The sequence below is a fragment of the Neoarius graeffei genome, chromosome 13 (genome assembly GCF_027579695.1).
Source record: "Neoarius graeffei isolate fNeoGra1 chromosome 13, fNeoGra1.pri, whole genome shotgun sequence".
NCBI classification, from domain to species: Eukaryota; Metazoa; Chordata; class Actinopteri; order Siluriformes; family Ariidae; genus Neoarius; species Neoarius graeffei.
Window position 1 is genome coordinate 44,871,860 of NC_083581.1, and position 27,235 is coordinate 44,899,094.

The 27,235-nt window shown below is 39.8% G+C and overlaps 2 protein-coding genes across 5 annotated transcripts in view; both read right to left on the minus strand.

Moving 5' to 3' along the window:
* tcp1 (t-complex 1) overlaps positions 1-10,076 on the minus strand; it is a 28,819-nt gene extending 18,743 nt beyond the window's left edge. Inside the window, exons 1-4 of the mRNA XM_060937802.1 lie at positions 9,967-10,076; positions 4,017-4,102; positions 3,735-3,863; positions 675-772 (exon numbers count right to left, since the gene is read on the minus strand). Of these exons, the coding sequence (XP_060793785.1) occupies positions 675-772; positions 3,735-3,863; positions 4,017-4,102; positions 9,967-10,039 (386 nt within the window). The 5' untranslated portion in view covers positions 10,040-10,076. The remainder of the gene's footprint in view (positions 1-674; positions 773-3,734; positions 3,864-4,016; positions 4,103-9,966) is intronic.
* A 7,695-nt stretch (positions 10,077-17,771) lies between these two features.
* The window catches only part of LOC132896758 (pleckstrin homology domain-containing family G member 1), a 78,187-nt gene continuing 68,723 nt past the window's right edge, over positions 17,772-27,235 (minus strand). For all 4 annotated transcript variants that reach the window (XM_060937803.1, XM_060937806.1, XM_060937805.1 and 1 more), the window contains exons 11-18: positions 24,444-24,474; positions 24,160-24,237; positions 24,043-24,078; positions 23,907-23,929; positions 23,602-23,781; positions 23,203-23,322; positions 20,776-23,122; positions 17,772-20,527 (exon numbers count right to left, since the gene is read on the minus strand). In XM_060937803.1, the coding sequence (XP_060793786.1) occupies positions 19,596-20,527; positions 20,776-23,122; positions 23,203-23,322; positions 23,602-23,781; positions 23,907-23,929; positions 24,043-24,078; positions 24,160-24,237; positions 24,444-24,474 (3,747 nt within the window). In that variant the 3' untranslated portion in view covers positions 17,772-19,595. The remainder of the gene's footprint in view (positions 20,528-20,775; positions 23,123-23,202; positions 23,323-23,601; positions 23,782-23,906; positions 23,930-24,042; positions 24,079-24,159; positions 24,238-24,443; positions 24,475-27,235) is intronic.

Sequence of the window (27,235 nt, forward strand, 5' to 3'; positions counted from 1 at the left end):
CAAAGTTTCATGAAGATATGGCCCGGAAATGAAAACGTGACCGGACGGACAGAACCCATTTCTATACCCCCCGCCCAAACAAAAAGTCACTTACGAAAATAATAAGCTTATGGATACAGTACTTTACAAGCACTATAATAAAACCCAAAGCAAGAAATTAGAGAAAAGAAAAGAACAGAAAATGAGAAACAAAAGAGCAAGTAATAAACAGGAACAACGAGATGAAAAACAGGTAGAAATTATTTGAAATAATTATTTAGAAACATAAAAGGAAAATCTAAAACAATTTAAAAAAAATACAAGAAATGAAAAAGCAAAAAATAGTAAAAGAAAAACAAATTGACAATTTATACAATTAAAATAAGACAAGTTAGAGAAAAAGATCAAAATGCATTAAATACTAAAAACATACAAAAGAAAAAACAGTGGGAAAAGAAGTTTTGGTTTAAAAATAGGAAATTGGGTGAAAAAGAACAAAAAAACCCTAAATAAGCAAAAAAAAAAGGGGGGGGGGATTTTTTTTTTAATTTAAGGGAAAAAATGAACGCAAGAAAAACAGGGGAAAACAAAATGGACATGACTATTAAAAAAAAAAGGAATTAGGGACATTAGAAGTGTGAGAATACAAAAAAAACCCCAAAAACAAACCCCAAACCCACAATGCATGCTCTTACTTGCAGGCGAGTCTATATCCACTGATGATGGAGGTGGGGTGGATCCTCTGCTTCACCAGTTCATCTGCACTCTTCAACAGCTCCGCAGCAATGATCACCTACACATTTTATATGAAGGCTCAGTTAAATTTATTTATTTATTTTTTAAAGATTTTGGGGGGGCTTTTTTTCACCTTTATTGGATAGGACCGTGTAGAGACAGGAAATGAGTGGGAGAGAGAGATGGGGAGGGATCAGGAAATGACCTCGGGTCGGAATCGAACCCGGGTCCCCGGATTTATGGTATGGCGCCTTATCCACCTGAGCCACGATGCCCCCTCAGTTAAATTTATTAACCCCCCCCCCCACACACACAGGAGCTATTAGTTTGAACTTGACTGTGATTAATGTTGTATCAGTTCATATAGAGACAGCAGGAGAGACACTGCAGCCTCTTCAGACTCTGATACGCTTCCTCTGTCCTGTTAGCATAACCACACACCTATTAGCAACAGGGGGTGATACCAACACAGGACCTACGATACACATACACCAGGGTTCTCCACTTCTCAAAAATAAAAGGGCTTTGGCCCTGGTGGGGGGCCAAAACCCCCCTGAAGCTGACGGACTTTAGGCTTTTTTGACCGTGAAACTGGCCAATAAATGGATAGGAAATGCTAAACCACTGTTAAAATAATTTTACAAAAAATTAACACTTACTGTATACATCTTTGTCAACGTGAGACTCATTTGACATTTCAGTTGAGACTGATGTGCCTGTTGCGCATTAATTATTTTTTTGTGTGTGTGAAAAATAAATGAACTTCCATGCATAAACAAAAACACCAGATTACAATAAGGCCAAAAAAAAAAAAAAGGTGTGTTTTTTTTCCGGTTACCCGACCGACCCTAATCCGTACCGCCCGACCCTAAACTTTTTTTTTGTTTTTTTCCCAGTCGCGACTTTTACATATAACCCAACCACGTGAACCGGAAGTTTTTGTCACTCACTGGGAAAATCAGGGCTTTCCACAAGCACCGGCTGCCGGCCATACAACCGACTACACAATTAAGTCCAGCCGGCTACTTTAATGACTATTATTTTTGTAGCTCACAGGCTCTAAATATTAATTTTAGATTTTAATAAAATTAAATGTTTATCTAACGGACTGACAATGTCAAACTGAACCGCACTCATTTAAGTTGTGACTCGCGCCGTTTGTACCGATAACCACAAATTCCCCGCCGACTTCGTTGATCAGGGGAGAGTAACTCATCCGCAGCCCCGACATGCGGTGTGCGCGCACTCGGCGGAGGCAGTAGTGTGTCGGGGCCGTCGGAGGGAACAGAAGCAGAGAACGCTTATTTTGTCTTTCACCTAGAGACATGATTCAAACTTTAAAACGGAGACAAAATTCTCCTGTGTGGATCTGGCATTCAACTTTTTTGCTAGGTTCTATACTTTTTGATCAGTCACAGATCAAACACCATGAGCAAATCTGGAGAAATTCAGGCTTTATAATGGGTGTCTATGGCGTTACACACCAGTGGCGTTCAGGAGTTTAGAATGTAGGCAGCTTGAAGAAAAAAATAAATAAATAAAAAGCTCTAACTTTCTCATTTAAACTGTTTTCTCAGCCACAATTTTCACTCTACACACACAACTTCCTCAAAAGTTGTAGTCACACATTGTGTGAATCAAGACAAGCATCTCCCTGAGCGATAGGATTTACAGTTTTTGAATGAGAAGCCTGAAAGCAAGGAGAGGACAGCCGCGCTCTCCCATAGACTCGTATTATAAATGTGCCAGCGCTTTAACTGCAAAATCAGAAAAGTCACTTGTTTTTAACTCGCTCTAGTGTCCACATTTTTTACACTAGGGACAAAAAAAATTACATTAAATGTGTTCATGGGAGCCTTGTAGCACTCAATGTGCAAGAATTTTGTGAATAGCTCCTTTTGTTTCTATTGTTCAAGGAGAGGGAACTCTGAGAAAAAGCGCTCTTTGCTTGTTATATTGTGTCTTTTCCCTGCACCGTTACCAAGGTGACGAGCTCCACTCAGGGAGCAGAGAGGGGCGGGGCTGCTCTCTCTCTCTCATGGTGTATTGAGCTGTTATATTTTCAGAAAAATTCATGTTAAAAGGTGTCTCATGCTGCATCAGATTAATCAGAAGGTGGTAACTTAGGTGACCTGCAAAGAAATTCATTATATTTTGTGAAATTATTCCTGTCTAAATATAGGTTATGGCAGCCATCTTGAAAAAAAAAAAAATTCAAAAAAAAAAAAAAAAATGCCTGCCTACCGACCCTAGTTTTGAAATCTACGTAACCGGAAACGCACACTTTTTTATTTGGCCTAAATGCATACATTTTTTACAATACACAATGTTAATTGGGTGAAACCACTACAATCCATGCACAAGCTGGTGTGCATGCCCGAGACCGGCACTACAAAGCCACCCCGGCCTCCACAGTTTGGGTCCTTTGACCCAGGGACCTGGAAGTCCTGCAGTAAACAAACAGTGAAGCAACAGGAAAACACAGCTCTCGCCTACACGATCACAGATGCATAAAATAAAAGACCTGAACTTAATGTGTGTGCTGTTATATGATTACTGTAACTGCATATGATCAGAAAATATGAGAGATAAGCGTAACCGTTGCACAATAACACTACAAACACCCGCAAAGTTATTTAGCTGCTGGCTAGCTGCAGCTTGTAGCTTCCAACGTTACTATGTGTCAGTATAGTGTAACGTGGTGCAGTGTAGTGTAACACAGGGATAGCCCCGTATGCATTTGTTTAATGGTCTTCTGCATGTTAAATAGTTACAAAATTATAATAAAGTGAATACAATTTATTTGGTGTATATTGATGAAGTTACGTATTTTTTTTTTCTTTTTTGGCCAAGGGAAGGGTGGCAGGCCAGAATTATAACGTGGCGGTGCGCCACTTTAAAAGTGCCCATGGAGAACACTGTACACTATCCATCTCATCACAAACACCACCCGTCACCTGTGGACATGTCCCAAACCAGGCTCAAATGAACATTAGTGCACGACTGAGGGAGCATCTTACCACAGAGGTTGTTCCATCTCCGACCTCTTTGTCCTGCAGGTCTGCGAGTTCACAGAGCACTTTGGCGGCGGGATGTTCCACCTCCAACAGCTTCAGGATGGTGGCGCCATCATTAGTGATGGTCACGTCCTAAATTCAAATAATTTGTGTCATTGTTATTTTTCCCCCAGTGATGCACAAAATACATCTTGAGTTTTACACCAATTACGACTGACAGCTTTTTACTGTGATGCTGTGCAAATTGTACAAGGAAGTGTGTGTAACACCACCACGAGCACTCACGCCGATGTCGTCCACCAACATCTTGTCAAGTCCAACAGGACCCAGCGAGCTCTTCACGATGTTGGCAATGGATGCCGCGGCCATCACTGCAACACAAACGTTTACTTAATTTCACACGACAGCCAGCATTCTCATTTCCATTACATGCTCTGAAATTACCACAGGGCTGCATGTCATGTGCATAAACTTACACTCAAAGTGACAACTCACAGTTCTCAACACTATTATAGTTTACTGTTGTCTGCAATGTTTTCATTTGCTGCACTCTTGCACTTTATTTGTAGTACTGTGATGTTTAACAAAGCACCATGGTCCTGGAGAAACGGTGTTTTACCTGTGTACTGTACAAGCGGTACATGTTTGAAAATACAAAAAAAAAAAGCCTTGACTATCACACGTATAACTCAATTTTGTATCAAAATGTGTAGAAATATTTAAACTATGGAAGTGATGTACCTATAAGCATAAATGCCAGGAAATATTATGAATAAACACAGGGAATATTTTTTTCAAAAGAACTCCGCAAAATGGTGTCTGCTTCTGCTGCCAAACTGCATAATATACAGTATAATCCTTACTTTTACTCTGCATTTTAATTTTTATTCCAATTATGCATTTTCTACTCTTTTCCTTTCCACCCAAATTGCCTCTTTTCATTCTTAGCAGAGAAAAATAAATAAAATAGTGTTTATATATATCAGCGGTCTCAAAAGTAGCCGGTCACTGGCGGCAAATCGCCGGCTATGGCTTGTTATGCCGCCGGCTATTGTCAGTCGAGTCACAAAATATTAAATATTTCTGACAGCAAAAAAAGTTGTGAACGTAAATTACATCCACTATGTCATGTATGTCCGTTTCCGCGTCAACTGTGTTTACATCCTCGACATGAGTGCAGCCATTACTGCCGCCTGTGTTGCCAGATCGTGTTTACATCCTCGACATGAGTGCAGCCATTACTGCCACCTGTGTTGCCAGATTGGGCGGTTTCCCGCCCAATTTGGGCGGTTTTAAGTGCATTTTGGCGGGTTTTGAACATATTTTGGGCTGTAAAACGTCAGCAGTATCTGGCAACATATTTTTTTTTTACTTAATACAAGAAATTAATGGATGCCAACGTTTTTGCCAAAATGGTATTTTATTTTCCATTGTTTAGGCAGCTTCAGCATCATACTGTGAGATTCTGTTCAAATTGTTTTTTTTTCTTCTATGAAGCCTGAGCCATTTATTTTATTAGTTTATAATTGTTTAATTTAGTCTTCAGGAGAGACTGCCTGCACACAGTACTAGTATTAATAGTTTTTTTTTTCTTACATGAAAGCTGAGGCATTTATATTATATTTTAAGGTAACTTCATGTTGTGCTGTGAGGTTCTATGCACTTTAACTTTTGAACCAACAGGTGCATTTGGATAAGTAAAGCCTATTTTTCTGCATTTTTGTAGTCCTGGTAATCTTTTATATTGGTAAAGTTGTTTATAGGACCATTTCTCAGTGTCTGTTTTTTTAATCAATAGTTTTTCAGTAATAACTTAATATTTAACATATCACTCAATTTTAAACAACCCCCGTGCCTCCCCCATAGTCTCCAAAATTTCTGTGGGAAACACTGGCGTGCATAACAACGCTAATCAAGCTAGATGACCTGCCTCAAATACCTGTCCCGGGTAAATGTTATCCCAATTTTAGATGGCCTGTTCCAAACCATCCTGCCCCATGAAAAATTCATACTTGCATCTCTCTATCTATCTCTCTATCTATCCCTGCACGCTTTGCGTGCATTATGTCTGCCGCTGGCAGACATTTTACCATTTTGCACCCTGCTGTAAATTATTTGTGCCCTGCTATTCTCCCAAACTTTGAAGCCCCTATCTATCTATCTATCTATCTATCTATCTATCTATCTATCTATCTATCTATCACACATTCAAAAGTTTGGGGTCACCCAGACAATTTTGTGTTTTCCATGAAAAAAGTCACACTTATTTACCACCATAAGTTGTAAAATGAATAGAAAATAGAGAGTCAAGACATTTTTCTGGCCATTTTGAGCATTTAATTGACCCCACAAATGTGATGCTCCAGAAACTCAATCTGCTCAAAGGAAGGTCAGTTTTATAGCTTCTCTAAAGAGCTAAACTGTTTTCAGCTGTGCTAACATGATTGTACAAGGGTTTTCTAATCATCCATTAGCCTTCTGAGGCAATGAGCAAACACATTGTACCATTAGAACACTGGAGTGATAGTTACTGGAAATGGGCCTCTATACATAGTTTTCACATGACGTCACAGAGTCGGGGATTCCCTAGTGGCGGCCATCTTGTGGCTTACCGTACGGGTCACTGAGCACACATTGCAACAAGTACAAAGTCTTCAAAAGAACCCAAGCAGGCTATTTAAAGCTAGCAATGGTGCACACCTGTTGTATTCACGGCTGTCGTAATAGGTCAGATGACGTCAAGCGGAGCTTTTATGGAATTCCCACTGTACAGGAGCACAAAGGCGAGCAAACAAAGAAACTCAGCATACAAAGGAGAAATCTATGGCTTGCGAGAATCAACCGCAAGGATTATCAGCCTTCCAAACACAGCAAAGTCTGCTCCGATCATTTTAAGTGGTAAGTTGTTTAAATAAACAATCAATTGTGTTTAAGTTTGTTTTTGGAAACCAAAACATCATGTAAATCTCTGGAGAATGCCTAACTGGAACCGCTGAGTGTAGGTTTACATTGTAATGTACACTTAATATCGCTCGTTTGTCACGTTTCTATTTGACACTTGTCACTTCACTCACGCAAGGGTCATTTTTGAAAAACATTTTAGGTCTATTCTGTATGATTTGATTTGTGTTTAATCAACCAGGGATGCAAACAGCGCGCCTTTTGGCAGATGCCGCCTTTTTCATGGCTGAATCGTGCAGATCTGATTTTTTTTGGGGGGGGGGGGGGGGCGTTGGAGTGTCTGATTATAATTTCAAAGTAAATTCTGTATTAAAATTACTAAATAAGCAAATCCGTTACAGTCCATGAAACAGGAAGTATAAGGATGAGAAAAAAAAACAGTTTAAATCGGAAAGCTGCGCACATTTGCGCAGTCCTGCACACCGCTCGGGCTGCGCAACTGTGCGCAGCTTTCCGATTTAAACTGTTTTTTTCTCATCCTTATACTTCCTGTTTCATGGACTGTAACGGATTTGCTTATTTAGTAATTTTAATACAGAATTTACTTTGAAATTATAATCAGACACTCCAATGCCCCCCCCAAAAAATCGGATCTGCGCGATTCAGCCGTGAAAAAGGCGGCATCCGCCAAAAGGCGCGCTGTTTGCATCCCTGTTGCATAACATTCAACAGTCTATTTAATGCTAGAATCAGGGCTTTGAACCGGTTCAAGGAACGAAAACCGGGAACTTTTTCTATTTCACATGGAACAGAAACGAAACCAGAAACTTTATTATTTTTTATGTTCCGGAACAGAAACGCTTATTAAAAATAATGGTAACCGGTTAATACCGGTTTTTATTTCGTTCCTCAAAGTTTCTGTAGCCTACAAATAAAGTCATTCTTCTCCTGCGCAAGTTTCTATGACCCGCTGGGGTTCACTTCCTGTGTGACGTTCGCTGATTGAATGGAGAGAGCGGGAAGGTGGACTACTACCACGTCTCCATGTGATAATAAGTGAGTAAGTGCATTACTGAGTGTCTGTGAGCAAAGAAGAGCCTGAACGTTGCAACCTCCCTATTGGCTGTTTGTAAAAATGTATCAATTGTTGCCCTTCCCACGGGAATCATCGCAGGCTCGAGAGACGAGACCTGACGAGTTAGTTCGTTGGTAGCAGAACAAAATGTCTGGACACAAATCGGGTTTTCAGAAAAGGAAAGAAAATAAACAGAGGGTCGAAAATACAAAAAAGGAGGCAGAAAATGCAAAATGAGTTTTAAGGTAGGACAAATGGTTACTTTTTAAGGCAGCCCGCCGTGGCTGCAGGCTTTCAGTTGTGTCATTGAATGGTTACTTTTCTGAGGCAGCCCGCTGTGGCTGCCTGCAGGCTTATTTATTATAGCCCATTTAGTTAAAATAGTTGATCTAAAATGTTTATAGTTATGTGATGGTTGTCCTGATTTAGACTGTTTTTTTTTTTTTTTGGGGGGGGTGTTTGCACGATGTTGCACCCGGGTCCAGATTAGGGCAGAACCGGCCCTGGCTACATTTCAGGTGTAGCTTTTTTTTATGTATGTATGTATGTATGTATGTATGTATGTACTTGCATAGATGTGTACTTGGTCTTCCAATATGGCGCCTAACAAAAATCTCGCGGCGTGGTGACGTCATGCGGTAGCCCTCTATAGGGCCTGACTAGCCTTTGGTAACACACTAAACGAATTCTCTTTCATTTTTGGCACTTTTTCTGTTTGTGTAGATGGGAAGACATACTGAGAATCCAAATCGCCAACATTTGAAATAATAATTGTTTTGAATTATTTCTTGTCTTATTTAATGAAGGTTGTAATAGAATTAGCCTACATTTGGCTTAAGCTGGATGAGACAGAGACATAATTTTATAACCATTTGTTAAACAGCTGACAGGGAACGTAATTAACCGTTCCGGGAATGAAATTTTTTTGTTCTAACTGGTTCGGGAACATCTATTTAATGGTGGAACCCAAAACCGGAAACGTTAAAATCCGGTTTCTGTTCGGAATGAACCAATAGGAAAAAAATTCTGGTTCAAAGCCCTGGCTAGAATATATAAAGTTGTATATATCAGACAGCCTTTAAAGTTTGATGAAGTCAGTTTCAGGCTTTGGCAGCCCTGCATAGTCACTTGAAAATGCATCTTTGTCCACTTCGTAGGGTCAATTCCCCCAATCAAGGCCAGTTTGGCTGCATACCGTTGTCGTGAGATATCGTCTAATGTAGCTATATACTTCTGTTTGCTTGATTTTGCCGACATTGATCTTTATTTTAGAAAACTGACTATATAACTTCATCAATTCATCTGAGATAACGTAGCCGGTAATGGTGATGGTCCGTTTTGTTTGACCCACAAGATGGCAGCTGGAGGGCGTTCCCCGGAATGCTGTGACATCAGTAAAACTATGTATACACCTATGTAGATATTGCACCAAAAACCAGACATTTGCAGCTAGAAAAGTCATTTACCACATTAGCAATGTATAGAGTGGATTTCTGATTAGTTTAAAGTGATCTTCATTGAAAAGAACAGTGCTTTTCTTTCAAAAATAAGGACATTTCAAAGTGACCCCAAACTTTTGAACAGTAGTTTATCTATATAAAAAAAGTGTGTGTCATTTGGTATATATATATATATATATATATATATATATATATATATATATAAAACAATATTTTATTTATACACACGTGTATATTATTTATATATTAGTGATATACAAGTGTGATTTTATATATGACAATATTTTATTTATACACGTGTGTATATTATTTTTTTATATTAGTGATATACACACATATATATATATATATATATATATATATATATATATATACATACATACATACACACACACACATACACTTCTCACAAAATCTTTACTGTATGAGGACGTGTTCATTTTATTCTCCTCTCGACAATGAAACATCGCGATATTTCACGATACTTGAGCATAAAGCCCAAATGAATATGACTAAACGAGCTAAGTAGCCGCTACGCGATATAACAGGCGTTTAGCCTGCAAACACTGAGCTTAACTCCACTTTATCACACGTCAAAAACAAACAAACAAAAACAATCTCTTCGCCGTATTTTTAACCAACATTTATCATCGCCTGAGCACCCGGTTCTATGAAACCGCACGTGAGTCCGGCACACGACTATCTCTTAATGAGCTTAAAGCTAAAACCTTAATTTTTTATACATTTTAGTTTCAGTAACTTTAAATAATTTAAACTTCTGTGCATGGTTAAACATTACCGTTTTGAGTCCGCACGGACTCGCCGGTACTCCTCTGCCCCAGCACGTTTAACGGACCCTCTAGCGCCGACATGTTGATCCGAGAGAAGAAAGGAGGAGCCGCGCTGCATTATGGGTAAAGGCTAACCGGAAGCAGCGTCTTCTGGAATGTTCGAGATAATATTCGAGTTTACATTAATGTCGTGCTCGTAAATAAAATACAATATATGAACACACCCTAAAATTGTATGTTCAGTTTTAGATAATGAATATTTTTTGTCAAACGATGAGATTTATCACACGCCCTTACAGACAATGGACTACAATTTCCGTTCAATACAAGGAACTTCATTTTGTTGTTGGTATGATTCTTCAGCTCGATAGCGCCTCTAGTGGGTTGGGTGAAACACTTGTTATCTCCCTCATACTGTAATATTTAATTCGTCTGAACCATCGACTGTAGAAAACACTGGAGGGGATTTCATGCCACCTTGAAATGCAAATGCGACTTTAGGATGCGGGGATAAACAATCACCATGACGTCTGGTTTTACAGTGAGCAGCACGCAGAAATGGCGCCATGTAGAAATGCAATGCATTTTCAGTCATTGTTTTTCACTGTGACATGCCTCAGTGAAAATCAAAATAATAATTTCATTGGTTTGCAGCTTGTTCAATCAATAACCAGAAAAGCAATGCTAAGGGAATACATTGCACACAATTTAACGATGAAATCGTGCCACGCCACACCACACCGAAACGCAATAGGTGTCTTCGGCTCATTTTCTTTTTCGGAAAGTACACACTGAAATCATGCCACCAGTAGCTAAATGAAAATCACTGTCCAATCACTCTCTAGTAAAAGGATGGAGGGCGTGGTTGAAGAAAACGGTCTTATGTAGTCGCGAGATCGAATAGCTGACAGGATAGATGTTGTCATACTGCGCTGATCAGGCAAACTGTGAATGCTGACATGGCTGAGACACATGGTAATAAGGCCACCAACATGGTTGATCTGTAGAGGAAAGAGCTCAGCAGCCTAGAAAGAGAAGACTCAACATGGGCCTGTCCTGTCGGCTAATCGATTAGATCGTTAGTGACGATCTCAGTCCATTTTCCTCAACCATGCCCCATTAGCTAGAGAACTGTGATTGGACAGCGATTTTCATTTCCTGGGGGCATTTCAGCATGTCTTTTTTTGAAAAAGAAAACAAGCCAAAGACACCTATTGCATTTTGGTGTGGTGTGGCATGATTTGATCACTGAATTGTGTGTAAAAGACGTGTTTGCATTTCAAGGTGGCATGAAATCCTCTTCAAAGGAAACATGGACAATGTATCATCCACTGATCTCTATATAAAAATATCTGGAGAGCTCATTGGCCAATCTGTGCTGTACAGACGAGTGAAGCATCTAAGTGGCCATTTTACCACACCCATCATGTATATTTGGCTTATGTGTTAAACTGTCATATCCGATCAAATTTGCCCCAGGAAAAGTATTGCCTGACTTTTTATTCCTTTTATTACCTCCTCTTATTTTCTCAACTTTACCCACATTCCTTACAAATATTTATAGCACTCCCCTTCATTGTTATTGTTTTGTTTTTCTTTTCTAATTCAATCTCTGATCATTTTTTTTGAATGGCTCTTTTACTCCTATAATTATTTTTACGGAGATTATTTCAGTTTTTCTCTGATACAGTGTTTCTTTCTCTTTCGTATATTTCTTCTTCCTTTCTATTAATGACAGTTGTTGAAACAGGATTATTTTCTTGTGTTATTTGCCATTTTCACTTCATTCTCACAGTCATGTCTTAACAGTATTTACTGGTCGCATAACTGACATCACACATGAATCGATCCTGATAGAGTTCAATAACTTATAGATTATTCCTCAGTTCTCACACTAATACCTCATTTTCTTTAATACACATTGGCTTTTTTATATTATTGAATTGTTATATTGATCTTATTTTTTGTTTGATATAGTTATAAATAGATATTGCCTGATGTTATTTAGGTTTGCTTGAAATTTATGCCAAACATTTTTAATGTTTTGGAAATATTAATTTGTATGGAAATATTTTCTATTAAATGGAGTCAGAATAATTTATTGTTTTGTTATAACTATGCAGTAAATTGTAATTAATTTAGGACTTGTTTAATTTTACTATTATTAGATGATTGATTGATTGATTGATTGATTGATTGATTGATTGATTGATTGATTGATTGATTGATTGATTACACATACTTTGTAACTATAGCTACAGATTGGTATCAATCTGTTTCTAAATAGTTAATTTGTAATCTCTACATGTAACTCTCTGCTCCATCCATTATTTGCATGATTAGTTTCATTTCATTTTTCATTCTGTGCAATTGACTGTATTTGTTTATTTACTTTATTTGCTGATATGGAATAGTATATGTGGGTTCACATGCCTCCCGGCAACAGTAAATGACTTCATTTTTGTGCACCCTGACCCACATGACAGAATTGTTCTGTCGTGTTGTAATGTACACTTTGTTTTCTTCTCTGTTATGCATGTATTGTCTATGTCTTTTCAATTTGGTCGAATTATTATTATTATTGTAAATCTGCAGTAATCTTCCTGAATGTATCCATGATGATAAAATGTATTGAATACTGTACATTATGATTAAAACATAAACACCACAAAAATCAACCGTTCACACACTGACACAAATACACATAGGCCTATACACGTGTTTATAAATAACATGTCCAGTTTTCTTTTGTTTTGTTTTTTCTCAACAGCTACATGAATAACATGTCCAGTTTTGTGTAGCTTCCTAGGCAGAGATACGATTGTACCGATCCAATGTGCGTGGCGATATGGTGGCCAAATCACTTCAACCTGACTGGCCAATGAGCTGTCCAAGTTTTTTAAGCAGAGATCAGTGGTATCATCTCGAAAAAGTGAAGTCACCACAGGTCTGGGCGGCATGGTGGTGTAGTGGTTAGCACTGTTGCCTCACAGCAAGAAGGTTCTGGGTTCGAACCCAGTGGCTGACGAGGGCCTTTCTGTGTGGAGTTTGCATGTTCTCCCCATGTCTGCATGGGTTTCCTCCCACAGTCCAAAGATATGCAAGTTAGGTTAATTGGTGGCCCTAAATTGACTGTGAGTGTGAATGGTTGTTTGTGAGTCAGCCCTGCGATTAGCTGGCGACTTCTCCAGGGTGTACCCTGCCTCTCGCCCATGGTCAGCTGGGATAGGCTCCAGCTTGCCCCCTACGACCCCACATGGGATAAGCGGTTACAAATAAAAAACAAACCACAGGTCTAGTGCCGGCGGCACGGTGGTGTAGTGGTTAGCGCTGTCGCCTCACAGCAAGAAGGTCCTGGGTTCGAGCCCCGGGGCCGGCGAGGGCCCTTCTGTGTGGAGTTTGCATGTTCTCCCCGTGTCCGCGTGGGTTTCCTCCGGGTGCTCCGGTTTCCCCCACAGTCCAAAGACATGCAGGTTAGGTTAACTGGTGACTCTAAATTGACCGTAGGTGTGAGTGTGAACGGTTGTCTGTGTCTATGTGTCAGCCCTGTGATGACCTGGCGACTTGTCCAGGGTGTACCCCGCCTTTCTCCCATAGTCAGCTGGAATAGGCTCCAGCTTGCCTGCGACCCTGTAGAACAGGATAAAGCGGCTAGAGATAATGAGATGAGATGAGTTTCTAATCAATACTAAGGCAATATACAACTCCATTTCCAAAAAAGTTGGGATGCTGTGTAAACTGTAAATAAAAATAGAATGTCTCATCTCATTATCTCTAGCCGCTTTATCTTTCTACAGGGTCACAGGCAAGCTGGAGCCTATCCCAGCTGACTACGGGCGAAAGGCGGGGTACACCCTGGACAAGTCGCCAGGTCATCACAGGGCTGACACATAGACACAGACAACCATTCACACTCACACTCACACCTACGGTCAATTTAGAGTCACCAGTTAACCTAACCTGCATGTCTTTGGACTGTGGGGGAAACCGGAGCACCCGGAGGAAACCCACGCGGACACGGGGAGAACATGCAAACTCCACATTCATTGAAAATAGTATAAAGACAACATGCCAAATGTTGAAACTGAGAAATGTTATTGTTTTTTTAAAAATATATGCTCATTTTGAATTTGATGTCAGCAACACGTTTCAAAAAAGTTGTGACAGGGGCAACAAAACACTGAAAAAGTTGTGTAATGCTAAAAAAAATAATAATAATTGGTTAATTTGCAACAGGCCAGTAACATGACTGGGTGTAAAAAGAGCATCCCAGAGAAGCTGAGTCTCTCAGAAATAAAGATGGAGCGAGGTTCACCGCTCTGTGAAAGACTGTGTGGGCAAACAGTGCAACGATTTAAGAATAACATTCCTCAGTGTAAATTGCAAAGAATTTGGGGATCACATCATCTATGGTACATAATATCATTAAAAGATTCAGAGAATCTGGAGAAATCTCTGTATGCAAGAGACAAGGCTGAAAACTGACACTGGATGCCTGTGATCTTCAGGCCCTCAGGCGACACTGCATTAAAAGTAGACACGTGTCTGTAGTGGAAATCACTGTATGGACTCAGAAACACCAGCAAACCATCGTCTGTGAAAACAGTTCATTGCTGCATCCACAAATGCAAGTTAAAACCATATATAATATCCAGAAATACTGTCACCTTCTCTGGGCCAGAGCTCTTTTACAATGGACTGAGGCAAAGTGGAAAATTGTCCCAAGGTCTGATGAATCAAAAGTAGAAACTCTTTTTAGAAATCATGGACACCACATCCTCCAGGGTTAAAGAGGAAAGGGACCATCCAGCTTGTTATCAGTGCACAGTTCAAAAGCCAACGTCTGTGATGGTATGAGGGTGCATTAGTGCACATGACATGGGGAGCTTATACATCTGTGAAGGCATCATTAATGCTGAATGATATATACAGTTTTCAGAGCAATATGCTGCCATCCAGACAATTTTTTTTTCAGGGAAAGCCTTCCTTCTTTCAGCAAGACAATGCCAAACTGCTTTCTGCACATATTAAAACTGCATGGCTCCATAGTAACCGAGTCCGGGTGCTAAACTGGCCTGCCTGCAGTGCAGACCTGTCTCCCATTTAAAACATTTGGCGCATTATGAAGCGCAAAATATGACAAAGGAGACCCTGAACTATTGAGCAACTGAAATTATATATCAGGCAAGAATGGGACAACATTTCACTTTCAAAACTACAGCAACTGTTCTCCTCAGTCCCAAATGTTGATTACAAAGTGTTGTTAAAAGTGGAGGTGATGCAGCACAGTGGTAAACATGCCCTTGTACCAACTTTTTTGAAACGTGTTGCTGACATCAAATTCAAATTGAGCATATAGGTTTAAAAAAACAATGAAATGTCTGTTTCAACATTTGATATGTTGTCTTTGTACTATTTTCAATTAAATATAGGATTTCTATGATGTGCAAATTATCGCATTCTGTTTTTATTTAGTTTACACAGCGTCCCAAGTTTTTGGAATTGGGGTTGAGGAATATATTTCAAGTATGTATTGTGACCTTATTTGTCTCAAGAAATAAAAAATCCAGTTTCACTTAAACAAACATACAGCTTGCCAGTACTGCCACAATTTCTCTCTGTCACGTGCAACTAGTTTGCCAATTAGAAAATTTGTGGCATCATTCAGTCTGCTGACTGTGTTCTTCATGTCTTTTTTTTTCCACACCAATTTTGTTTAAACAAGACACAAGATTAATCTAGTTGTTGAGTCTGACTGTAGAAGCACATTTATTTCAGCTGAAATTCCTCATGACAAACCACAAATTTTCTTCAAGGGTTTTGTTCATTACTTGTTAAAATTAGAGATGTTCTACAAGATCTTTTCAAAATGTTTTAAACTTTTTATTTTCTTTGTAAGTTTACCAAGTGCATCACAAAAGCATTAGGTATGTGTGCATTTATGAGTCTGTATTAGTGCAGAAAACTGTGAAAGTGTCAAATGTGTGTGTGTGTGCTCATTGCTCACGTGTGTGCATGTGTGTGTTCACTACTTCAGATGGGTTAAATGCAGAGAGGAAATTTCACAAGTGTGTGATGAATAAAGTTGTGTTTTCTTTCTTTTCTTAATGTTTACTTTTGCAGATAGTTCTGGAAATGAGTGCCTTTAAACTCTACAATGCCTTGCAAAAGTATTCATACCCCTTGAACTTTTTCACATTTTTCCACCTTACAACCACGAACTTGAAAGTTTTTTATTGAGATTTTATGTGATAGACCAACACAGAGTAGCACATAATTGTGAAGTGAAACGAAAATGATAAATGGTCTTCAAAATTTTAAACAAATAAAAATCTGAAAAATGTGGTGTGCATTAGTATTCAGCCCCCCTGTGTCAATAATTTGTAGAGCCGCCTTTTGCTGCAATTACAGCTGCAAGTCTTTTGTGGTATGTCTCTACCAGCTTTGCACATCTAGACACTGAAATTTTTGCCCATTCTTCTTTGCAAAATAGCTCAAGCTCAGCCAGATTGGATGGAGAGCGTCTGTGAACAGCAATTTTCAAGTCTTGCCACAGATGCTCGATGGGATTTAGGTCTGGACTTTGACTGGGCCATTCTAACACATGAATATTCTTTGATCTAAACCATTCCATTGTAGCTCTGGCTGTATGTTTAGGGTCATTGTCTTGCTGGAAGGTGAATCTCTGTCCCAGTCTCAAGTCTTTTGCAGCCTCCAACAGGTTTTCTTCCAGGATTGCCCTGTATTTAGCTCCATCCATCTTCCCATCAACTCTGACCAGCTTCCCTGTCCCTGCTGAAGAAAAGCATCCCCATAGCATGATGCTGCCACCACCATGTTTCACAGTGGGGATGGTGTGTGCAGGGTGATGAGCAGTGTTAGTTTTCCGCCACACATAGCACTTTGCATTTAGGCCAAAAAGTTCAACTTTGGTCTCATCTGACCAAAGCACCTTCTTCCACATGTTTGCTGTGTCCCCTACATGGCTTCTTATGCCCGTTTTTCAACAATGGCTTTCTTCTTGCCACTCTTCCAAAAAGGCCAGATTTGTGGAGTGTACGACTTATAGTTGTCCTGTGCACAGATTCTCCCACCTGAGCTGTGGATTTCTGCAGCTCCTCCAGAGTGATCATGGGCCTCTTGGCTGCTTCTCTGACCAGTGCTCTCCTTGCTTGCTCTGTCAGTTTAGGTGGACGGCCATGTCTTGGTAGATTTGCAGTTGTGCCATACTTTTTCCATTTTTGAATGATGGATTGAACAGTGCTTCTTGAGATGTTCAGAGTTTGGGATTTTTTTTATAACCTAACCCTGCTTTAAACTTCTCCAGAACTTTATCCCTGACCTATCTGGTGAGTTCTTTGGTCTTCATGATGCTGTTTGTTCTTCAGTGTTCTCTAACAAACCACTGAGACCTTCACAGAACAAGTGTATTTATGCTGAGAGTAAATTACACACAGTAGGACTCTATTAACTAATTAGATGACTTCTGAAGGCAATTGATTGCACCGGATTGTATTTAGAGGTATCAGAGTACAGGGGGCTGAATACTAATGCACACCACATTTTTCAGATTTTTATTTGTTTAAAATTTTGAAGACCATTTATCATTTTCGTTTCACTTCACAATTATGTGCTACTCTGTGTTGGTCTATCACATAAAATCTCAATAAAAAACTTAAGTTCGTGGTTGTAAGGTGGAAAAATGTGAAAAGTTCAAGGGGTATGAATACTTTTTCAAGGCACTGTACGGTTCTCAAAATATTTACAAGAAAATTCTTCTTAAAGAAATGGAAATGCATGATGACCACAAACATGTTTGAACTGAACATTTCTTTATTGCCTCTGATGCATCAGTTTCCTTGAGCAGTTACAATTAGGCAGTTTTATAAAAACAAAAGTACAGTACATTTAATTTAAAATTAAGACAGAGCAAATCTATGGCAACATGTAATTACATATCCTAAAATTTACACCTTAACAAATAAAAAAAAAAATGCTAAAAAATAAAAAAGTGCAAACCAGATGAATGAATGATAACAGTCCCCCATGAAACAAGAAACATGTACAAATGGAGAAAAAAAAACATGGAACTTATTCTTCATATTTTTAGTTAATTTGGTACATTTACACTGATAATAACAACTGATTTTTAATCATTTATTTGTTCCAATATGGCAATATTCTTGCTCAGTGCTCATGGGGAAAAGAATTAACAGTCACAGTAAACAACTTAAACCGAATCACTGCAAACTACCAACAGTAGATATTTAATAAATATCACTACGTTAGACTTGGAATCTTGACAAAACAGTAATGAAAGCAAATAAATAAATAAAAATCTGGAATATTCTGAGATTCTAAATGTGTCAACTAAGTGACAAATGACGTGATGAACCAGTGATTTTTTTTTTGTTAATGTAGTTTAACTCGTGATAAATCTGGTGTGGTGTTCTACAGTAGTGAGAGCGAGTGAGTGTGGACAATTTTTTACTAAACCAAAAAGCCTAAAGGAAATATACATCTGATCTTACTGTGAGCCTGTAAATAACCTGTGGCTAACCTGGCCCTCTCAGTAATGATTAAAACTTAGCCTAAAATTATGACTTATTGTTTACAATCCTAAATCCATTTTTGTTGCTTACTGCAGTAGTCATCTCTGTAGTTGTATAAATCTGAGGCAAACGGAAACGTATCAAGGAAAAAAAAAACCCAACCCTTTATCCAACCAATGGCAAGCATGGCTAGGACTCCTTTTTCAAACTATCTAAAATATATCTATGACTTATATACAATATATATTGACTCTTATTGATTCCTAGTAAAATATATGTGTATTTTTATGAATATTTGGCCTCTGAGAACAAATGATCATGCAGACATAACCAGTAACAGTGGATATTAACCTAATTTTCATTATGTAGCAATTGCAGAGGCAACCTGATCAATTACAAATGGACACTATTATATCGTTTGCGTATCACTGGTTACATTCACATAAAATCTGCACATGGTTAAGTTGGATCAACACATTAAAATTCTTCAGATGCTACTTTAAAAGCTTTGCAGTGGAATTGTTAGCAAAATGGTTGGTAAGTAATGGCTTGAGAAAGGCAATGCTGGAGTGTTGACAATGGATAGGTTGGAGCACCTACAGAATAAAAAAAATAAGGGAATAAGTCTAAGTGACAAGGGAGCCATAAAACCTCAACGATGAAATCTGATGGAAAATCTTTAACACTTAAAAGTCCACTCTCTCAGACTGAGAGCCGAACCTCAGCCCAATCATGTGAGTTCAAGCCAAAATTAATACCGTGTTTTAAAAAAAGGAATTTAAATAGTAAAAGTTTTAACTGAAACAATACCCATGGCAAAATGGAAAGTCATGTTTAGTGCATCATGAGTCATTATATGAATGAAAAATACAAAGTGTCATATTTGCATGATTTGTGATAGTGCATATAGTGTAGATTCCCCGAAGCTGTGACGCGAAACATTTAACTTAACTGCGTAGTCATCATTTTGTTGTCATAATCCTGTAATCCATAAATGTGCTTTACATTGTGTAACATGTTCCATGTGGTAAGTTGTAATTGCCTTTATTTTTGCAATCAAGTGCACATTGGTAGTTATGCCTGTGTTATGCAAAGCTGCTGGAACCAAGACACTGGAACTTCTCTCGCAGCGACTGGACAATTTTGGGCTGATTGAGTGCTTGCTGACTCTCATTTGGGTCATTCCAGATGTAGCTGTGCAGAGCTGAATTTGGACTTGCTGTACAACCCTTTTCCATGCCATCACTCTCATCCTCGGAGCGAATTTCAACATAATCATCATCATCTTCACCGTTGTCTTTAAAGTTGGCCAAATAGTTCTGTGTAGCGCTGACTGCATTCAGATTTGACTGTCTGTTCAGCACCAGCACTTGCTGTGAGTCCCTTAGTGTGACGTCACATGATTGGGAAAGGTCTGAGGTTGTTTGAGCAGGATACTCAGGTAGGCTATGTTGCCGAGGCCCAAGACCATGTTCTGCAATCGTCACCCTCCCTGGATGACTGGTGTGTCCCAGATTATTCATACTCCTGCTGTTCTCTTTTTCTTGCTGCTGCTCAACCAATGAGGATGAGGACTGACAGCGGCTATAGGGTGGAGTTTTAAAACTCTGCTGCCCCAACGTGCTGTAAATGTGTTCAGAGTCGTCTTTGCTGGTTGAAGTCACACAAGCACTCCACCGCTGATTGGATGGAGTGCTTGGAGGTGGCGGAACGTCCTTCAAGGCAGGGACAGACATTGCTGAGGACAATTTTCGCTGAGGGGTTGAAGAGCACCCTCCGACTTCAGCAGGCCAGGATACAAACCCAGCAAGTTCGCCATTGCTGTAGGTGCAGTTTAACCAGTCAGTCTCTGGGAAGGCGCTCTCAGGCAGGGATGGGGAGGAAGCCAATCCTGAGCGTGAGGAAAATGGATGAGGTCCTGAAACACTGGCTGAAGATTTCAGCACTGGAGTAGTAGTAGAAGGTTCCTTAAACATCACCTGCTCGTACAACTGGGAATACTCAGCTATTCTTGCTCCTGGGAAGATCCAAGAAGGCAGGAGAGAGAGAAAGAGAGAGAGATTCAGGGAAAAACACTGTATGCCACTGAAGTAAGTGACAAACTGGGATGGAAGCTTTAATTTTAGTTTATTCTTATAGCTTTAATTGTTCGTTAATAAATACATAAAATAAATACCAAAATAAAAAAATAAAGGTTAATAAAGACACAACATAAAAAAGTACACAAGCACAAGATGAATACCCAAACACATCCTGATAGCTCACCTATGGCTGCTCCGCCTTGCTTCTTCTCCTCCAGAATGGCTGCTAAATCTTTTGACTTGTTGGTCCTGAGTCTTGCACAGCTGGGCTCGTGGTCCATGCTCTTCATCTTCAACAGCTGATTAGCCTTCTTGATCTTCTGGCTGTACTGTCTGGCCATGAGGAAAACTCTATTTCTACCTTTTTCCCCCAATTCCAGCAGCTGGTCTCCAGCGTCTCCACTCAGGAGAAGACCAGAGGATGCCAGAGGAAGGAATGAAGGGTCCAAACCAGTAAATAGTGCTTGTAGCTCGGGATCTTTCTGTGTAGGAGGGTCCTCATCATCCATGCGAAAGCTTCCACTGCTAAGCCTGGCTAGTTTATTCCGTATGCTCTTGACTGTGCCTGGCGGGGGTTCAGGGCTGGAAACTTGGATTTCAGGAATAGACCTGGAGACTTGGACGTGGGTAACAGGGCTTGAGACTTGGGTAACAGGGCTTGAGACTTGGGTGTGGCTGACAGTGCTTGAAATTTGTGGAAGAGAGGTCGAGACTTGTGGTGCAGGGCTCGAGACTTGTGGAAGAGAGGTTGAGACTTGTGGTGCAGGGCTCGAGACTTGTGGAAGAGAGATTGAGACTTGTGGTGCAGGGCTCGAGACTTGTGGAAGAGAGGTTGAGACTTGTGGTACAGGGCTCGAGACTTGTGGAAGAGAGGTAGAGACTTGTGGTACAGGGGTTGAGACTTGTGGAAGAGAGGTCGAGACTTGTGGAAGAGAGGTCGAGACTTGTGGAAGAGCGCTCGAGACTTGTGGAAGAGTGCTCGAGACTTGTGGAAGAGCGCTTGAGACTTGTGGAAGAGCGCTCGAGACTTGTGGAACACAAGGTGTAGCAGGAGGCGTAGAAGGAGGGGATTCAGGCTCATCTATCTCAAATGTAGGCTCTCGCACAAGTTTGGGAACACTAAGCACTGGGAATTTGAAAGTTGGAATGGGGTGGAAGGCTGGAGAACTGGGTGATGAGGTGCTTTTCCTGACCTTCTTAGCACCATCTGTTTTGACATGAGAGTCATTAGCTTTGCGTCCAGAATTACATTTTTTGCTGGGAGACTGATGTGATTTTCGTGTCTTGTCTTGGGATTCTTGTGATTTCGGCTGAGATTTGACTGCCTTTGTTGGAGAGCTGTGTAATTTATCTGAAGAACTTTCAATTTTACCCTGAGAATCACACTTTTGTGGTGATTCTGGTCTATTGACAGGGAATGCAGCAGGAAGCTTGTCTGCTTTCTTCTCATTATTACGGATGTAGTTTTCCAGATCATTCCAGATCTCGTCAACTTGGTCCGACACTTGATCAGCTATGGACTGCTCAGAAGGTTTATCCAAAGTTAAAGGTATATCCATATCAGTAACTGAAACAGTGGGAATATCAGGAAGGGGTCGATTTGCTACTTTGCTGTAATCCAGATTTGGGCTTTCATCAGAAACAGTTCCTATGTTCTGGTTAACTGTCAAATCTGTTTTGGGTGATTGTGCATTATCCTGTTGAGCTGCTTGTTTATTTCCTCTTCCTGTCTCAGTGACAGAAGGTGGCAGTTCACGGAACACAATGGTATCATAGACATTTTCTTCTTCCTCTGGTGTCTGCACATTGGCAGATTCAAATGGTGCCCCCTCTTGGCCTGAGGACCTGTTGCTTTCAGATGAACTCTCCATTTCAACTGGAGAAACTAAGATTTGTGGAGGTACAACTGGTTTGACCTCTGAAGAGGACTGATTAACCTCCAGATCCTTCCGAATCAGTCCCATAGCCTGCAGTTCTTCATAGCTAATATTATCATAAACATTCTCAATATCATCAATCGTTAGCTGTTCTGCTGAGGAAGATCCAGATATCTCGTTACTTGACGACTCTGTATTATTGTGCACTTCCTCTTTTAGGATAGCCCTCTTTGTAGGACTTTGTCGCTCGCTTTGTTGTTCTCCAACACTACTTGCCCTGCGTAACACTTTACCTCTGCTGGCTGGGAGGTCTAACTGTGCCGACTGTGCCTGTTCAACATGCCAGCTACACGGTCGTCCAGGACGATCATCAACTGTGTCATGATCGCTTTCTGCATCATGCCCACTTGCATTGTTCTCAGTGGGCACAAACATCTGATAAATGTCTTCATCATCATCGATTTGGACAGTCTTTTGACGAGTAGGGAACATGGCACGACGCACTCTGTGGTCTGCCCATATGTTCGGGACAGAATGTCCACTGCTTGTGCCCAGCAACTGGGAAAAGTGATCACCTGCCCGTGTTTCAGGAGGACAGGTCACCCGTAAGATGGGTGCGTGCACCGTCTCTTTCTGCAGAGACTCTTTGGCTGTCTGGGAAAGAAGAACCAGAGATTAGTATGTTTTTAGCATGATTTTTTATTTTGTGTGGTTCTTGGTTGCATTTATGTCACCTGTAGATCAATATGGTCAAGGCTGTGGTTCTTCCACTGGTCGATGCTGTCCACTGACACCTGGGCATTTAGCCTTTTCCTGCTACTCTTTCCAGGGACACGTAGCTTACCTACAGAACCCTAAACGTCCACAAGATTTTACACAAGGTTAGGGCTGGATTTCTAGTAACACCTTCCAAAAAAAAGGGGGTGGGGATTTCAAAGCCATTGATCATCCTACAACATCACATTTAAAATTAGAATATTACTTTTTAGACAATTGGTCCAGATCACTTAGGAGGTAAATTATAAACAAGCTATATTTACTCTTTATGAACACTATATTTTTTTAAGATACTGAAGCTACATATAATCCACCAGTTTTGAGGGTTGAAGGTTACAGGTCAAAGTAGGACTCACCAGTCCACTGTCATCTTCGTCATCAGCATCTTGTGGATGTAACCCTTCGTCAAGGTCACTGTGGTCACCATGGTCACCAGGGTCTAGTGATTCCTGTGATTGGCTGACAAGGCTGCGAGATCGACCAATGGTGCCGAGATGGACTACAGGAGACAGAAGGGTTGCTCCAAAACTGCTTCGCTATAAGGGATCCAGAAAAAAAGATAATGAATTACTTTCCTTGCTTCATTTTGATAATTTTATTATACTTTTTGCCAATTGCTTGAGTTATATGGTTTTATGTGCATTTCAAAAAAAGAACATACCTTCTGTATATCTGGACTGGATACTGTTAAAAAAAATTAGAACATAGAATTACCTTAAAAACATATCAGATGCCAAGATACCATTATTAAGGTCATTCATAAGCTTTACATGTTTCACATTTGGAGTCCTACTTACTTGCATGTTTGTTTTTGAGGAGTTTGGACAAGGGTTCTGGGAAAAGAGGTAAAGGATAAAAGTAATTTAGAGTATAATGGAAAGAAAGCTGGTTATTCAACTTCCTGTGAATCATACCTGTCTTCCTGCGTGTTCTTCTGGGGGAAGGACCTTCCTTCAGGTTAATTCTGTTCTGGCCCTCAGGGCTACACTGGTCTACAGGGATTCAAGGTGAACAAACATTACACTAAAAAAAGAATCCATCCAAATTTATGAACATCCAATTACAATTTTGACCAAAGGAACCCCAATGGAAGGTCAGTTTTCTGAAGTTTGTCTATAGCACTGGTGCCAGAAAAGTAACGATACAGGTACAACTACAGAAATATTACAATAGTAGGAATATTCAAGGTTATACTTACGCACATCCATTTCCAGAATGGCCTGCTTGGCCTGCAGAAAGGCATAACATCCGGTTACTTTTGATTTCTTCCCATATCCAGGGTCAAAGTGTTTCTCTGTTAAAAATACTCATTGGTCTAATGCTAAGATTAGTCTGTAGCCTGGAAACTGGCCCCTGTGATGTGGTTTTGAGGGCATGATGTACTTTTTTTTTTAAGTTTTAGAGGACATCATTTACATCAGGGGACAACTTCATTTAGAAAAGCTTCCTTTGAAGCCCTAAATTTATTTCAGGAATCAGGTCACATCAACTGGGTGAGCAGTGAGAAGTGAAAAGATCTGCACCAATACCATGTTAATGACACCTTTGCCCAAATTCTCGACAAATTACAGTAAGGTTCTGAACTAATGACTGGAAGGTTATGTGTTTAAGTCCCAGGGCTGCCTGAATGCTACTGTCCTTGCACAAGGTCTTTAACTGCTCAACTCTTGGCTTGAATGTAGGTCGATTTTTGAATGCCTGATACAAGACAAAAATAATTATCATTTTATATTGTTAAATATAGTTGAAATACCAGCAAAAGTGGTAAGTTAAATGTGTTATTACATCAAATCATGGTGAAAAGGAGGTAAAAAGTAACAAAGTACAATTATATTGTTCTTGTACTTAAGTTTTGACTTTTACTTACTTAAGAAAGTTCCTTTCTTTTTATTTGCTACATTTCTCAATAAATCAAATACTTGTGAAAGTACAAGCTATATTTTTAGAATCATACAGCTTCAAGAACTTAATCTGTAATCTATCTGTTGATACACAGACTTAGTGTTTATACAGTGGTGCTTGAAAGTTTGTGAACCCTTTAGAATTTTCTATATTTCTGCATAAATATGACCTAAAACATCATCAGATTTTCACACAAGTCCTAAAAGTAGATAAAGAGAACCCAGTTAAACAAATGAGACAAAAATATTATACTTGGTCATTTATTTATTGAGGAAAATGATCCAATATTACAAATGTGTGAGTGGCAAAAGTATGTGACCCTCTAGGACAGGGGTCACCAAACTTTTCTCTCTGGGGGCCACATTGTCGTTCCTGACTGTGATGGGGGGCCGGGGTCAGGTCAGCTATATAACATAGAATTGTATGACCCAGACAAATATGACTACCAGCAGGCCTCATTGTGTAGTAGAGATTACTAGCCTGGCACAGCCATCCCCACTACTATATCCACACTACTATATCCCCACTACTATACCCACACTACTATATCAACACTACTATATCCACACTACTATATCAACACTTGATTCCTGGCACATATTTGTTTATCTTTACTAGTGGTTTGCAAAAGTAGTAATTGAGTCTTCACACTTTGTTTTAATTTGAAATACCACAGATATTCCATTTATTTATTTTCTAATAAAAATAACATCAAAGCTGTCAAGGTAAGAAACATCTGCCTAGTTGAGGTGATTGACACTGGCAAAGGCGAGTGGAAAATTATAAATTGTAGGTAGGCCTGTTGATATTATTAATAATATTAATAATTGTGTGCAGCACTTAAAGGTCAAATAAATAGGCCTAGAAAATAAATACATTTTTAAAAAACAGTGAAATTATAATAATATGAGCAATAGATCAACTAGCCAGCTCTTATGCCTATCCATTTGAGCATGTTCAGTAAACATTTTTTAGGTCAAGGTGAAAATGAAATGAGCAGTAGGCCATTTACAGGTCAAAACTAAAGCATAATACAGAATAATGGGAATCAAAATCAGTAGTATATGTAGGTGAGCTGGATTTGTACTTGTTGATTTGTACTCCTTGTCGGGACACACCTCCTCGGCCACAGCAAGCATGCATACTTTAACAAAGTCCCCATCAGTAAACAGCTTTCCATGGGTAGCTAGTAGGTGAGCTACCTTATAGCTAGCTCGGACAGCAGCCTGGTTGATCTGGGTTTGGTGAAGGAATACATTCTGTTGTGCAGCCAGTCCGCATTTCATCCTCCGAATCCTGTCTTCTCTTGTTTGCCCTCGCAAACTAGCATACTCTTTGTGGCGGGTTTCGTAGTGACGACGCAGATTATATTCTTTGAAAACCGACACACTTTCTTTACATACAAGACAAACTGCACGGTCCTTACACTGAACGAAAAAATAATCGGTGGTCCACTGTTCTTTAAAAACTCTGCACTCTCTGTCAGCTTTTCGCTGACCGCTAGCCATTTTGCTGTCCTGAACACTGACAGTTCTCTGCGCATGCGCTGCCTGTCACTGCTTGATCGCGAGCATATGACGAAAATTCGGAAAATATGAATAGTTCATTTTATAACTAAATATCAATTTTAATTGATAAAATCAACAAAATACAAGATGCAGACATGTTATTATTTGCCAAAAAGCAATTAAAAAAAAAAAAAGGCCATAACCACTTTTGGGGATTGCCTCATTGGGCCGGTTCAAGTGGTGGGGGGCAGAGGGGCTGGGGGGTCGGTCAAAGGGGGGTGGCGGGCCGGAGTCGGCCCGTGGGCCGTAGTTTGGTGACCCCTGCTCTAGGATTAGCAGTTAATTTGAAGGTGAAATTAGAGTCAGGTGTTTTCAATCAATGGGATGACAATCAGGTGTGAGTGGGCACCCTGTTTTATTTAAAGAACAGGGATCTATCAAAGTCTGATCTTCACAACACATGTTTGTGGAAGTGTATCATGACACGGACAAAGGAGATTTCTGAGGACCTCAGAGAAAGTGTTGTTGATGCTCATCAGGCTGGAAAAGGTTACAAAACCATCTCTAAAGAGTTTGGACT